General features: G+C 47.7%; 2 protein-coding genes and 1 long non-coding RNA gene across 6 annotated transcripts; 2 read left to right on the top strand and 1 right to left on the bottom strand.

Moving 5' to 3' along the window:
- The first annotated feature begins 4489 nt into the window (after positions 1-4489).
- Positions 4490-5968, top strand: Hbz (hemoglobin subunit zeta). The gene is made up of 3 exons (NM_001172845.1): positions 4490-4634; positions 5420-5624; positions 5730-5968. Exons 1-3 carry the CDS (start codon positions 4540-4542, stop codon positions 5856-5858), a joined length of 429 nt encoding a protein of 142 aa, NP_001166316.1. The 5' UTR covers positions 4490-4539; the 3' UTR covers positions 5859-5968.
- A 248-nt stretch (positions 5969-6216) lies between these two features.
- On the bottom strand, positions 6217-11089 carry LOC103693292 (uncharacterized). Of its 4 annotated transcripts, none has more exons than XR_005490071.2 (4): positions 10953-11089; positions 9155-9290; positions 7940-8043; positions 6217-7286 (listed from the first exon to the last, which is right to left on the bottom strand). It is a non-coding gene; the product is annotated as an uncharacterized LOC103693292 (long non-coding RNA). The 4 variants fall into 4 exon arrangements; XR_594623.3 differs by lacking the exon at positions 10953-11089 and adding an exon at positions 9954-10878; XR_005490070.2 differs by lacking the exon at positions 10953-11089 and adding an exon at positions 9954-10878 and having other exon boundaries at positions 6217-6444.
- A 577-nt stretch (positions 11090-11666) lies between these two features.
- On the top strand, positions 11667-12523 carry Hba-a1 (hemoglobin alpha, adult chain 1). Its single transcript, NM_013096.2, has 3 exons — positions 11667-11794; positions 11910-12114; positions 12300-12523. Exons 1-3 carry the CDS (start codon positions 11700-11702, stop codon positions 12426-12428), a joined length of 429 nt encoding a protein of 142 aa, NP_037228.1. The 5' UTR covers positions 11667-11699; the 3' UTR covers positions 12429-12523.
- The last annotated feature ends 1467 nt before the right edge of the window (positions 12524-13990 follow it).

Raw genomic sequence — 13990 nt, 5'->3', positions numbered from 1 at the left:
TTCGGAGCTGGGGACGGAACCCAGGGCCTTGCACTTGCTAGGCAAGTGCTCTACCACTGAGCTAAATCCCCAACCCCCTTCTCGAGCATTTTTATTTTGTCTGTTTGTTTGTTTGCTTGCTTGCTTGTTTTTCAAGACAGGGTTTCTCTGTGTAGCTCTGGCTGTCTTGGAACTCATTCTGCAGACCAGACTGGCCTGGAACTCCTCAGAGATCTGCCTGCCTCTGCCTCCCAAGTGCTGGGACTAAAATCCTTATTTATCTTGTCTTTTTTATTATGGCCACCCAAGTGGCTGTAAGTGGTATGTTTTACCACATTTGTCTGTTTGTTTCTGATACAAGTCTCACATTGTAACTCAGGGTGGTGAGCAGAATTTATTGGGTAGCCCAGCCTCCAATGTGTGGTAATCTGCTTGACTTTGCCTCCCAAAGGCTGGGGTCACACACAATCATCATCAACATCTGGTGGTGTTTGTCTCCTCTGAGGAAATAGTCAAAAATCCATTAGCTAATAAAAAGATAAACAGCTGTATATTCACATTGACAAATAAAAAGGAGGGCCTGGAGAGGTGTCTCAGTGGTTAGGAGCACTGACTGCTCTTCCAGAGGTCCTGAGTTCAAATCCCTGCAACCACATGGTGACTCACAACCATCTGTAATGAGATATGATGCCCCCTTCTCGTGTGTCTGAAGACAGCTACGGTGAACTCATGTACATGAAATAAATAATATTTTTTAAAAAAGAACACATGCTAATCTTATACAGGATCCAAGTTTAGTTTAGTTTTCCAGCACCCATGTCAGTTACCCCTGTAACTCTGAGCTCCAAGTTATCTGGTGTTGTCAGACCTTTGCAACCACACACACACACACACACACACACACACACACACACACACATTAATAGAAATAATAAATATAAGTAAGGGAATAAACACAAAGGAACCAACTGCACAATGAGAACTCAATAGAGTATCATGCTAAGTAAAAGAAGTCAGTTTTTAAAAGTTACAATACTGTTTGTTAGAATTTTTTTGCCCCTTTTACAATTACTTCCCTCTTTATGATTTTTAAAAATTTATTTGCTTTCATTTTATGTTCATTGTGTTTCACCTGTGAGTATGTCTATGTGGGAGTGTCAGATCCTAGAGTTACAGACAGTTGTGATTCGCCATGTGGGTGCTAGGAAGTGAACTCAGGACCTCTGGAAGAGCAGTCAGTGCTCTTAATCACTGGGCCATCTCTCCACCACCACCCCACAAGTTATAATTAATAACCACCCCAGGGTTATAATTTTATTATTTTGTCTTTTTTTTTTCCGGAGCTAAGGACCGAATCCAGGGCCTTGCGCTTGCTAGGCAAGCACTCTACCACTGAGCTAAATCCCCAACCCCCTGGGTTATAATTTTAAAAACATACTTCGGATAACTTTTGCCAAGCAGTGGTAGCACAGACCACTAACCCAGCACTCAGAAAGCAGAAGCAGAAGCAGAAGCAGGTGGATCCTGTGAGTTTGAGGCCAGCCTGGCCTACAGAATGAGTTTGAGGACAGACAAGGCTACAAAGAGAAATCCTGTCTCAAAAAAACAAAAATAAAATAGAAATAAAAAATAAAAATAAAAATAAAATAGTGAATAAAAATTATTTCTCTTATTCCGCAAGATATTACCCAACTTTAAGCCTTAAAGCTATAGTAATCAAGGCAGTATCATTATGGTTAAATGTGGATATGTAAATCAAACATAGAGGGGCAGGCGGGGAAACTGTCTTACAAAAACAGCAGGAAGGCTCAGTGGGTAAAGGCACTTGCTGCCACACCTGTTGGCCAGGGTTCCATCCCTAGGATCTACATGGTTGAAGACAACAGTAGACCTTGGAAAGGTATCCTCTGGCCTCCAGTTGTGTGCCATGGCACAACAAATAATTAAAACGTAGTGAAAATATGGCTAATTAATGTTTGCACTCTGTCTTGGCCAAGATGCAGAGAAACCGCAGCTAATTAGCATGGGGTGGGGGAGACTACAGCTGAAGACTGAATTCAGAGCCTCAGGCATGCTAGGCAAGCACAGGGCCCCTGCTTAAACATTTGTTGCCAATCAGTGTGAGAAGTGAATTTCATGGAAACATTAGAGACTTTGCAACAACTGACAGTGGAACAGACATCTATGGACCAAATAATAATAATAATAATAATAATAATAATAATAATAATAATAATAATACAGTCCTAACCCTCACACTTCCTACAAAAATTAGCTCTCAAAATGAATCACCTATACAAACATGAAACCTTTAGAAGAAAATATAAGAAAAAATCTTTGTGTTTTGTGGTTAGGCAGTGAATGTTTAAGCATGGTTTTAAAAGAATTCTTTCTGGGGTTGGGGATTTAGCTCAGTGGTAGAGCGCTTGCCTAGCAAACGCAAGGCCCTGGGTTCGGTCCCCAGCTCCGAAAAAAAGAAAAAGAAAAAAAGAATTCTTTCCTAAGCTGGGCATGATGGCCCACACCTCTAATCCCAGCACTAGGGAAGTAGAAACAGGCAGATCTAAAAGAGCCAGCCTGGTCTACATAGGCAGGCTATGTAGTTCCAGGACAGCCAATGCTGCACAGTAAGACCTTGACTCAAGAAACGGGGTGGGAATTCTTTCTTCCACTTAGCTTAATTGTGATATCATCTCACTAGGTAGCCCTGGCTGACCTGGAACTTGCTATGCAGACCAGGCTGGCCTCAGGGTCACCCAGATGCCTCTAACTCTGCCTCCTGTGTGTTGGCATTAAAATCATTCACCACTGGGGCTGGGGATTTAGCTCAGTGGTAGAGCGCTTACCTAGGAAGCGCAAGGCCCTGGGTTCGGTCCCCAGCTCCGAAAAAAAGAACCAAAAAAAAAAAAAAAAATCATTCACCACTAAGTCCACCCCCAAAGAATACTAAGTCCACCCCCAAAGAATGAGTACTAAGTAGAAGCTTGATTAATTCGACTTGATCCAAATTAAAACATTGACTCTGTTTAAAAAAAAAAATACTGTTAAAATGAACTGAGGGCTGGGTAGGATGCCATAGTGGGTACAGGCACGTAAAACCAGGCTTAACAGTGTGAGGTAGTCATCCTCTGGCCTCCACACATGAGCACACGTGAGCCCTTCACACACAAAACAAATGATACATGAAAAAAAGTTAAAGACGAACTGGGAAATGAAAACCTAGAAGTATTTGCAAAAAAAGCATATCTGACCCTCCCCCAACCCGAAAAATAATGCATCCAGATCACATTCAGAATGCCCATAAACCACTAGTTAAGAAAATGGCCCAGCTGAAACGTGTACAAGGTACCTTTTATAGGTAGGCAAAATGCTTGAGCAGTAAGCTTGTGGCAAACAGGCACACAGATCTTCCATCACTGGCCATTGGAAAAACGCAGTTTTCAGCCACAATGCTATATTGCTATTTACCTGTCAAACAGCTAGGATTCGAAGACGCTGTTGTTGATACATAGGAGTATAGGACAGTAAAGACACTCGTGAAAGCAGTGTGTCAAACTCCTTATAAAGTTAAATGTACACTTTGCATTTCCCAGGACTTCTGCCGTCAGATACAGATGAATCTACAGAAACGGGTGTAGAGGAAAGGAGTTCTGTGCTCACTCAGAGACCTCTCTCGGGATGTGGACGGAGGATAAACTGCTGTATATTCACACCACGAAATGAAAAATAGCCCACTGCCAATAAACGCGGGAGCCGACGAGTTTGCAGAACGTTGTGCGAGGGGAAAGAAAGCCAGTCTTAAAAGAATACAACGCCGTCTGGTTCCAGTTGGGCGCATTTTTTTTTTTTTTTGAAACGATGAATTAGTGTGGCTTGGGTTAGGAGCAAGAGGAAGAGGAGGCCTCAAATGGGTGGCTGTGGAGGCTGTGGCAATGGTGGAACTACATCTGTGTGGATCCAGGACAGTGAACAAAGCAACCCAACCGCAGGTCAAACTAAAAGAGTCGTGCGTTTTGTTGGAAACTGGTTGGAATGGAGGGCTATGCTGAAGACCGTTTTCTTTTGTTGACCCGTCCCTTCCTCCTGGTGGGAGCGGACTTCCATGATCTTCCCTCGGTGCTGAGTGAGTGAGAGGGACTATTGCTTCCCTGGAGGGAACCCAAGAGTCACAGAAACTAGGTGACAGGGATGGCACAGACAATTTTGTGATTCTGAAATGAGGAAGGACAGTGCAGATCTGGACACAGGAAGGGACCTCCTGACATGGCTGGGCCCCTATCTCTCCTGGATTCTGTGTGGTACTCCAACACCCCTCCTAAGGCCATGGGGGGTTGGGCAGGGACGATAGCACTTGCCCTCACAGTCCCACCAGGCCCTGATTCCCATTGTTGCTGGCTCTGATAACAGGCTCCACCCTGCAAGCCCCCTCCCCTCTCCTAACCAATGGCCTGACAGGCCCCTGACCATGTGTATATAAGGAGACACTGTGGCCGAGCACCATCAGGCCAATCTTGAGTTCATTCAGCTCTAGCACAGCCTCCAGCCTTTACCGCCGCCACCATGTCTCTGATGAAGAATGAGAGAGCTATCATCATGTCCATGTGGGACAAAATGGCGCCTCATGCAGAGCCCATTGGCACTGAGACTCTGGAGAGGTAAGTCCAGGCACCACGGCTTGAGTAAATGGGTCAGAAGAGGGACGGGTAAGACCAAAATGACAAGGAGAAGACAGTGAGAAGTCATTGAAGAGAGGTCATGAGGTGTGGTCAGGACCTTAAGGACAGAAGCAAAGAGAAAAAAATGTAGAGAGGACCGTGAGTTCCATGCTCTTGGGGAGGGGGTCCGGGCAGGCAGACAAGCTGCTAGAAGAGGTGGACTGGTAACCACAGACCTCAGAGTCTTCCATGTGGCTCCTCAGGTATTTGTTGAATGAATAGGAATGAATGGATGAATGAACCAGCTACAGACAGAGAGGAGATACAGGGCCTAGCCACATGAAGCCTTGGATAACAGGAAATAGAAACATCATTCTTGGGGCTGTTTTGAAAAGATTTATTTACTCTGTGTATGTGTGTGTGTGTGTGTGTGAGAGAGAGAGAGAGAGAGAGAGAGAGAGAGAGAGAGAGAGAGAGAGAGAGAATAGGTGCTAGTGGAGGCATCAGATCCCCTTGCACCTTGGTTACAGAGAGTTAGCTGTGAGCTCTTTTCAGGGCGGTAAATACTCTTAACCATTGAGCCTTCTCTCCAGATGCTTTTTGTATTATTCAACGTACTTTTTTTTTTCGTTTCCTTAAACACTGTGTAAAATACTATTTTGTTTTCTGTCTCGTAGGTCTTTTAAATTGTGTACACCTTGAATTTTGAGCCCAAGGCAAGAGCCTGGTTAGCCTCCCCTAACCAACACTTGTAAAACTAACGCTTTCTCCCGACCCCCCCCCAGGCTCTTCAGCAGCTACCCCCAGACGAAGACCTACTTCCCACACTTCGACCTGCACCATGGGTCTCAGCAGTTGCGTGCCCACGGCTCCAAGATCTTGGCCGCTGTGGGTGATGCGGTTAAGAACATCGACAACCTCTCTGGTGCTTTGACTAAGTTGAGCGAGCTACACGCCTACATCCTGCGTGTGGACCCGGTCAACTTCAAGGTGAGTTTGTGAGAATGGAGGGAGAGGTCAGCAGAGAAAGAGACAAGGGGAAAAGTGGGCTGGGTCTCTGCTGCACTGAGCACTGAACTTCCCTTCCCTCCGCAGCTCCTGTCTCACTGTCTGCTGGTCACACTGGCTGCACACTTCCCCGCCGACTTTACCCCTGAGGTCCACGAAGCTTGGGACAAGTTCATGTCCATCCTGTCTTCTGTCCTGACTGAGAAGTACCGCTAAGTGCCATCGCCGCGAGTCCAAGACCAGCTATGACCTCTTTCCTCCCCTTCATTGAACCCTCCCTGAGGTCTTTCCCAGAATCCCCAATAAATGGTTGACGAAAGAAATAACTGGTCCTGTGTATTCAGTCTCAGAGGGAAACAGGGATGGGGATGCTACAGGATGCACCGGGGGTTGGCAGGAACACTATAGTTAAACACGGACTAGAAGACATTCCTGGGTTGGGGATTTAGCTCAGTGGTAGAGCGCTTGCCTAGGAAGCGCAAGGCCCTGGGTTCGGTCCCCAGCTCCGAAAAAAAGAACCAAAAAAAAAAAAAAAAAAAAATAAAGCTTTACATTAAAAAAAAAAAAAAAAAAAAAAAAAAAAAGAAGACATTCCTAAGGTGTTTGGGGGAGGATCTTGAGAACCCCAGAGTCAGAGCAGGCAGGAAGCAGAGCACCCCACAGTCACAGCTGCAGCTGGAGTTCTCCTCATCTTCCCAAATCGCTTCACACAGTGTGGTGGCTGGATGTCAGGAATTCTTTAAAGTCCGATGTTACAACTTCACAACTCTGCCCCCCAAGCAGGTAGGGGGTGTGCCTGTCCCTAAAGGATAACAATTTTCCAGTAACTGCCTTCATAGGAGTAATTACAGCTTCTGCGAGTTCAAAGGGAAGGCATACGCAAGACTGAGTCTATGACAGAAGCCCCATCCTTTGGCCTCTCTCTAGGCATGTCTCTGCAGACATGCAGAGGGGCTGGGCTCTGTGTTCCTGCTAAGCTCAGCAGATCAGGGTGGGCCATGTGTGGGAGCGCTGTATGAAGAGGCTCATCCTTGTGGCCCCTAGAGCATTCCACTCCTGTGCCAAACTCAACACCCCCGAGAGTGTGCCACATTGCTTCTGATTGTCCGCCACCAAGCACATTTAGGGGAGCAACTGCAACTTGCATGGAGATGGCAGGTGGTCCCCAGGAAGCAAGCCAAGACCAGCCTTACCCTGTCAGGGATGTGGGGCACAAGGCTCACCTGAGGTTTCCACCGGGCGCTTGGCAGTTAAGGTTGGGGGAACCACATGGCTGCCCTACCTGCTCACTATTCACAAACACCAAGAAGTCCCACAACTAAATGTGTGTTTAGTTAAAAGAGGTGCTGCAGTTAAACCTCAGATGATGTGTATTTGTGACTATGTATGTGGTTCTGCCCCATCGGAACCAACCATGTGCAGCTTTTACAAGCTCTGCTGCTTCCTGGGGACCCTGCCAACTTTCCTGTGAACCTATCCAGCCGACATCAGGTGGGCATATTCGGGGAGAGTCAGCGGCTGAAAGGATGGCCTGTCTCTCTTCCTATAACTGCTTCCCGTGTTCCAGGGTGGTACTGGCCTCCCATCTGCAGGGTGAATTCACTGTGGAGATCTCGCAGGTGGAGGAGGATAAGTTCTCTGGTCCTGGGAGAGAAATACTGCTAAGCCTTGGTCTGTGCACACCGATTAGCAGAGGCTTCAAAATGCTGTGTGACTTTTTGGAGAGCTAGACAGGTTACCTCTCTGTTGCTGGGCAAAGAAGGTCAGTATCCCTCAGAGAGTCTCCTAGACTTCTTAAATGCCCACTGAAGGTTTACCTTCCTATGTCCCTGGAGGACCTTGGGGTAGAGGGAGAGCTTGGATGGGGGCAGGTGAGTGTATTCTTTTCCAAGTCAAATCTGGCACGAAAGCACATCATACCATTCCCAAACACATTTCCTCATGCTCCGTTCTCCCCTCCTCTCCCTTGTTGGGACTTCTAGCAGCCACTCCTCTGGACTTTCACTAACAAATGTGGAACCAAGCTCCTGGGATCGAGTGTATGACCTGAAGCCTGGTAGAGTTGGGGGGCCCAGGATCCCACTCCTCTTCCTTCCTAGTATGCTCTCTCTCTGCAGGTGTCCTCTCCCTCGGAGCTTCACAGCATAGGGAGAGTGGGGATTGCTGATGGCCACATGTGGCAGACGGATCCCATTGACAAGCTGGTTGTTTCTGTGCATGTCTGAGCTAAAGGGCAAACTGCTATGAGCCCTCTGGCTTTTTAAAATTATTTTGAGGTCACAACACACAGTAGATACCTGACAGTAGCTCTCCACCCGAGCCTAGACACTTAAATTTCGGGGCTCAATTCCATGAGGTGTCCTCATCCAAGTCTTGTCTCCACACTCCAGGCCCAGGTTGGCTAGGAAGCAAAAATCACGGGCTCCTGTGGTTTGCTTGCAAAGAAAAAGGCTAAAGAGATCAAGGTTCTAGAGCTCTGTAAACACTGAATCCATCCAGTCTCCAGGATGGCACCCATCAGTATTCTGAGCACTAGTCCTTGTCTTTCACAATGCCAGGTCTGAAAAGGGATACCCTGTCCATGGCTCCCTGAACTCCAGTAGCTGGTGCTGAGGGCCTGTTACCCTGAATTGCCTGAGAACTAGCAGACCAGAGGGAGGAAGGAAGCTTCACACACTCTGTTGCTTACAAGTACAAGTAATAGCTTTAGTATGGGAAAATACCATACACGAAGGCATATAAGGTTGCCTGCCAGTGCGCCGGCTGAGCCAGTAAAAGCACTTGCCATAAGCCTGCTGACTGAAGTTAAATCCCCCAAGACTGCCATGATAGAAGGAAAGAACGACTCCCACAAGTTGTCCTCTGACTCCCAAACATGGGCCATTGTACACTGGTGTGCACACATATGCACACAATCAAGCAAGCAAGCAATGTAATTTAAAAATTTAAATATTGTACTCCTCTCCCCAAGCCAGTCTGAGTCTGGGCCACATAAGGTTGGATTGTGCATTTAGAAGTTTCTAGAAGCTCTTGCTCTCTTGTTCCCTTGCTCTTACCCTCTTCCCCCTTTCTCCCTTCTCTCCACATGCTAATGGACAGCCTTTACTCTTCTACTTCTTCTCTTCTCTCTCTCCTCTCTCCTCAATCTCTCTCTCTCTCTTTCTCTCTCTCTCTGCCCCCACTACCCTCTTAACTCCCCTCCCCATGCCCTGAATAAACTCTATCCATACTTTTTTAAAAAAAATTCTAGAAACTGTGCAAGAAACAGAAGGCATGAATGATAGTTTACAGAAAAAAAAGAAAGAAAGAAAGAAAGAAAGAAAGAAAGAAAGAAAGAAAGAAAACCGGGACTCTGCCTGCACAGTACTGAGAGATTTCATTAAAGCAGCTGTGGGAGCTTCATCAAACCCTGACCCCACCCATCTGTACTGTCTCAGTAAGGCACACCCCAGATTAATGAGCTCAGACCAGGAAACTGGCTACACTCATACCTACCGAGATACTTTATTTACCTCATCCATGTCCATCCATCTTCTGCACACTGTACATAAACATGCAGTGTTCCACAAATCCATTCAGACACAGAGTCAGAAAAGAACCCACCATGGTTCTCTCTGTTGGTGGTAACAACACTGGGGCTATCGAGGGCTAGGGAGAAAGGTGTGGGTCTGATTATTGTTAGGAGGTTCCCTCCTGCCCTGTCCCCTGCTCTAACTCCTGGGTTGAACAGCAAATACTACCCTTCAGTCCTGTCTGCAGTTCCTAACTGTGCTTGCCCACTCCCCTTTACCTGCCACCACTACTTCTCTTCATAGGATGTTCAGGAATTTCCTCAAGACCTTCCTCCCCAACTGCAATCAGAACCCGGACTCTGTCTAAGTCAAGACCCGAGGCCAAAGGGCAGCCCATGCACTATGCCACGAAGTGAACGGAATGAACAATTTCCCCACTCTCTTGTCAGCTCTGACATGTCCTCTAGCTGTGTGTGTCACAGGCCAACTTCAAAGGCAGCAAGGAGGCAGGTAGAACTAGAAAGATAAACAGGTGGAGGTCTAAGAACTTGAACCCAACCCCAAAGATTCCAGAAAATGAATGTAGGAGCTCTCCACTGTCCCTGACAAATGGCCAATGGTACCTCTTTTCATAATATCTGATGATGTCAGCCTCCAGCTAGATGAAGTCACCCCAGAGGTGGCTTCTCTCTGGATACTTTTTGGGACCTGTGGCTAAGGCGCTGAACTCCAGATACTACTGAACCAGAACCTTAGACACAGAACACCTGCCCTCCCAGTCCCTCCTTCCATTCCATACCTGCAAGTCCTGAATAAAGGCTGTCTGGGTGGCAACCTATCTGTCTGGGGTGCTTGTGTCACTAGCTTGTCAGCTTTAACCCTGGTTCCACTGTTTGGGCCCAAGGACTTTTCTGCAGTTGCAATAGGAGAGGGGAACAAGTGGAAACAGCTGGAAAGTTTCTATACCCTGGGAAGGCCAACCTTCTCAGGCTGGTTCTCTCAGCTAACTGAGGAGGAATGTCCTAAGATGTGCCACCTCCACTAAAATATCATTGAATTGACCCAAAGCAGCTAAACCTTGAGCAAAGCAAAACAAAGCTTTAGGGTAATGGTCCCAGCTACTATGGAAACTGAGGCAGTTCCACAATGAGTTGAATAAGTCATTCAAGGGCAAGTTCAGCTTTGAAAGAAAGCAACCTAGGTGTTCTGGTGCACAACTGTTACCCCAAAGCTTGAGAGGCAGAAGCAGTAAGATCAGAGTTCAACATCAATGGAAGCACAAAGGGAGAAAAAAAAGTTCACGGCTGGCCCCCACAATGTGGGGTGTAAAGACCAGAGGAGGCTATAAAATAGCAGTGCCAAGGATAAAAAGCAGGGGGGACTAGATAAAAGGGAAAGGATGAAATGAGGAGGGAGAGAGAGGATGGGAGGAAGGGAGGACAAAAAAGAAATGGATAGGCATTTAGACTCCCCAGACATTTCTTTTTAATGAGATTTCAATTAGGGAGTTAATCCCTCTGCTTTCTCCCTCACCCCAAGTCAGGGAAGTTGGAACTGAGCCCAGGAGTTTCCACTGACCACTGCCTCATGTTCCTGTTGTCATTCTTCCCCCTCTCTTTGCACTGCAGGAGACTGGAGCCAGAACCTTCCTCATGCAAAGCCAGCATTGTGCTATCTGCTTACAACCCAGCTTCTGTATTACTGACTGCTTCTGTTGTAAACATGGAGTCTCTCTTTGGAGAGGCTGCAATCTTCAACATCTGGGCTCAAACACTCCCCCTGCCTAAGCCACCAGTACCTGAGGCTCCCCCTGTGTGACACCAGCTCTCAGCATTGCCTTATTCATCCACAGTAGCACTGGGCAGCTAAGTCACAAAGAGTCTGCTGACCAGCCCTGCAGTTCCCTGGACCCAGAAGGCTGAGCTGGGAGATGAAGTCAGAGTCCATGCCAGCCTGGACACTAGAGCAAGACCCGGTCACACAAAAGGAGGAAAAGGAGAAAGAGGGAAAAGAAAAGAAACGAGGAGCCAGGGGAGGAGAGAGCAGACAAAGAGGAACAGAGAGGGAAGAGAGGAAAAAGGACAGGGAGAGAGCTGCTCAGTGGGTCGCTAGCATCCTATCTGTTTTCTCAGAAAAAGGGTGAAGCCTGGGGCTGAGGTCAGAAGCAGGGTGTGGGCTGGGAAGGGGTGTGTGAAGCTGGGACCCAGTGGGAGGAGGGGGTAGGGAATGGGCACTGGTTCAGTTTGGTTTGAGCAACTCGATTCTCTGCCCAAGGCAGGGGGATCCTAACTTCTTCCCAAGCACCAGTCATTGGAGACATAGGAGAGGCAAGAAGCCTCTGGGCAACTGATAAGGATTCCCCGCACCCAGGGGAGGCTATCCCCAAGCCCAGCCTCTCAGGGTCCTGACAAGCCTTGCTGGGGAGAGCAATCACAGGCCAGCCAATGACAGCTGCTCCAAGGGCGTGTCCTTACCTCCTGCACATATAAATGAAACTTGCTGCAGGGTCAATACATTCTCCTTCTTATAGACTCAGGAAGCAATCATGGTGCTCTCTGCAGATGACAAAACCAACATCAAGAACTGCTGGGGGAAGATTGGTGGCCATGGTGGTGAATATGGCGAGGAGGCCCTACAGAGGTGAGATCAGGACCCTGTTCTTTAAGGACAGCAGGATCCAAACCGGACCAGGGACTCAGTGGGCAGCTCCTAAGTGTGCTTTCCCGTGGCCTCAACTTATCTCTCCTTCTCACAGGATGTTCGCTGCCTTCCCCACCACCAAGACCTACTTCTCTCACATTGATGTAAGCCCCGGCTCTGCCCAGGTCAAGGCTCACGGCAAGAAGGTTGCTGATGCCTTGGCCAAAGCTGCAGACCACGTCGAAGACCTGCCTGGTGCCCTGTCCACTCTGAGCGACCTGCATGCCCACAAACTGCGTGTGGATCCTGTCAACTTCAAGGTGTGAGCTCAGACCTGGCAGGGGGCACCTGGGACCTCCAAGGATCCCTTGGGGCAGTGGTGAGGGGCACAGAGGGAGGGGGAAGGGGTTCCTCATGCCCAGGGCAGGGAACACAGTGTTCCAGGAAGGGGAGCTTACCCAGCAGGGTGTCTACTACTAGGGACTGACCCTTCCTGTCTTTGCAGTTCCTGAGCCACTGCCTGCTGGTGACCTTGGCTTGCCACCACCCTGGAGATTTCACACCCGCCATGCACGCCTCTCTGGACAAATTCCTTGCCTCTGTGAGCACTGTGCTGACCTCCAAGTACCGTTAAGCCGCCTCCTGCCGGGCTTGCCTTCTGACCAGGCCCTTCTTCCCTCCCTTGCACCTATACCTCTTGGTCTTTGAATAAAGCCTGAGTAGGAAGCAGCCTGTGTGCCTGTCTCTCTGCATGTACGGTGTCATGTTTGGTGTGGGGAAGCCTCCAGCACATTTAGCCATGGGGCAGTAAAGACAAGGATCAGGGGCAGGAGAGGTAGGTCAGCCATTAAAGGCTAGATTCACAACCAAAAATATGGGACTAAGTTCAGAGCTAAAAAGCATAAATGGATGCACACACACACACACACATACATACACACACACACACACACACACACACACACACACACACACACACACACACAAAGACACATGGCTTCTGAGTCTGGGCATTAGTCCATCCCAAGCTCCTCAATGACAGCCATGTCTTTTCTCCCAAGCCAAAGAATCACACGCTCTCTCAGGTAGGGAAGTTCTTTTTTTTTTTTTTTTTTTTTTTCAGAGCTGGGGACCGAACCCAGGGCCTTGCGCTTGCTAGGCAAACACTCTGCCACTGAGCTAAATCCCCAAACCCTAGAAAAGTTCTTAATACCTCCCTTACTTCAGTGTGGGATCTACTGGAAAAACAGCTAAAAACAGACAACATATGAGCATGTGGGTAGGCAACAGAGAGCCCATCCAGAAATGCCTGCTTGCTCTTTCTTTCTTCCTTTCTCTCTTTCTTGCTCTCTTTCTTTCTTTCCTTAATTCATTCATTCTTTCTTTCTTTCAAATAGAGCTTCATGTAGCCTAGGCTGGCCTCAAATATTTTAAATAGCCAAGGATGCCCTGGCACTCTTATTTTTAAGGATTTATTTATTTATTATAAATGAGTACACTGTAGCTGTCTCAGACACACCAGAAGAGGGCATTGGATCCCACTACAGATGCTTGTGAGCAGCTGTATGGTTGCTGGGAGTTGACCTCAAGACCACTGAGAGGTTCTCTTAACTGCTGAGCCATCCCTCCAGCCCGCCCTGGAACTCTCGATCCTCTTGCTTCTACCCCTGAATGCTGAAATTACAGATATGTGCCTCCATGCCCAGTTTATGCAGTGTTTGGGAATTGAACTCAGGGTTGGATATGTACATACATACGTAATACATACATATATATATACACGTAAATAGTACATACATACTTGTATGCATGCAGAGTCAGGCAGGGCCTCATATACCCTTACTGTCCTGGAAAGCAACATGTTGTAGACAGGGATGGTCTTGAACTAACAGAGATCCTTTTGCATCTGCCTCTTGAAAGCTAGGAATAATCTGTACCTGCCCACAAGACCTAGATTAGAAGGGCTTTTAAATGTAGATTTAAATCTCTTATTTTATTTTACACTCGTGGGCGTTTTGGCTGCATGGATACCCATGCATCGCTTGCATGTCTGTGGGAGACAGAAGAGGGCTTCAGATCCACTGGACCTGAAGTTACAGACAACGGGGAGCAGGCACGTGGGTGCAGGGAATGTGAGCTCGGTGCTCTGGAAGAGCAGTCAGTGCTCTTAACTGCTGAGCCATCTCTCCAGCCCCT

This window comes from Rattus norvegicus, chromosome 10 (assembly GCF_036323735.1).
Source record: "Rattus norvegicus strain BN/NHsdMcwi chromosome 10, GRCr8, whole genome shotgun sequence".
In the NCBI taxonomy this organism is placed as follows: Eukaryota; Metazoa; Chordata; class Mammalia; order Rodentia; family Muridae; genus Rattus; species Rattus norvegicus.
The sequence above is the reverse complement of the archived record's forward strand: the minus strand, read 5'-3'. Positions and strand labels throughout refer to the sequence as shown.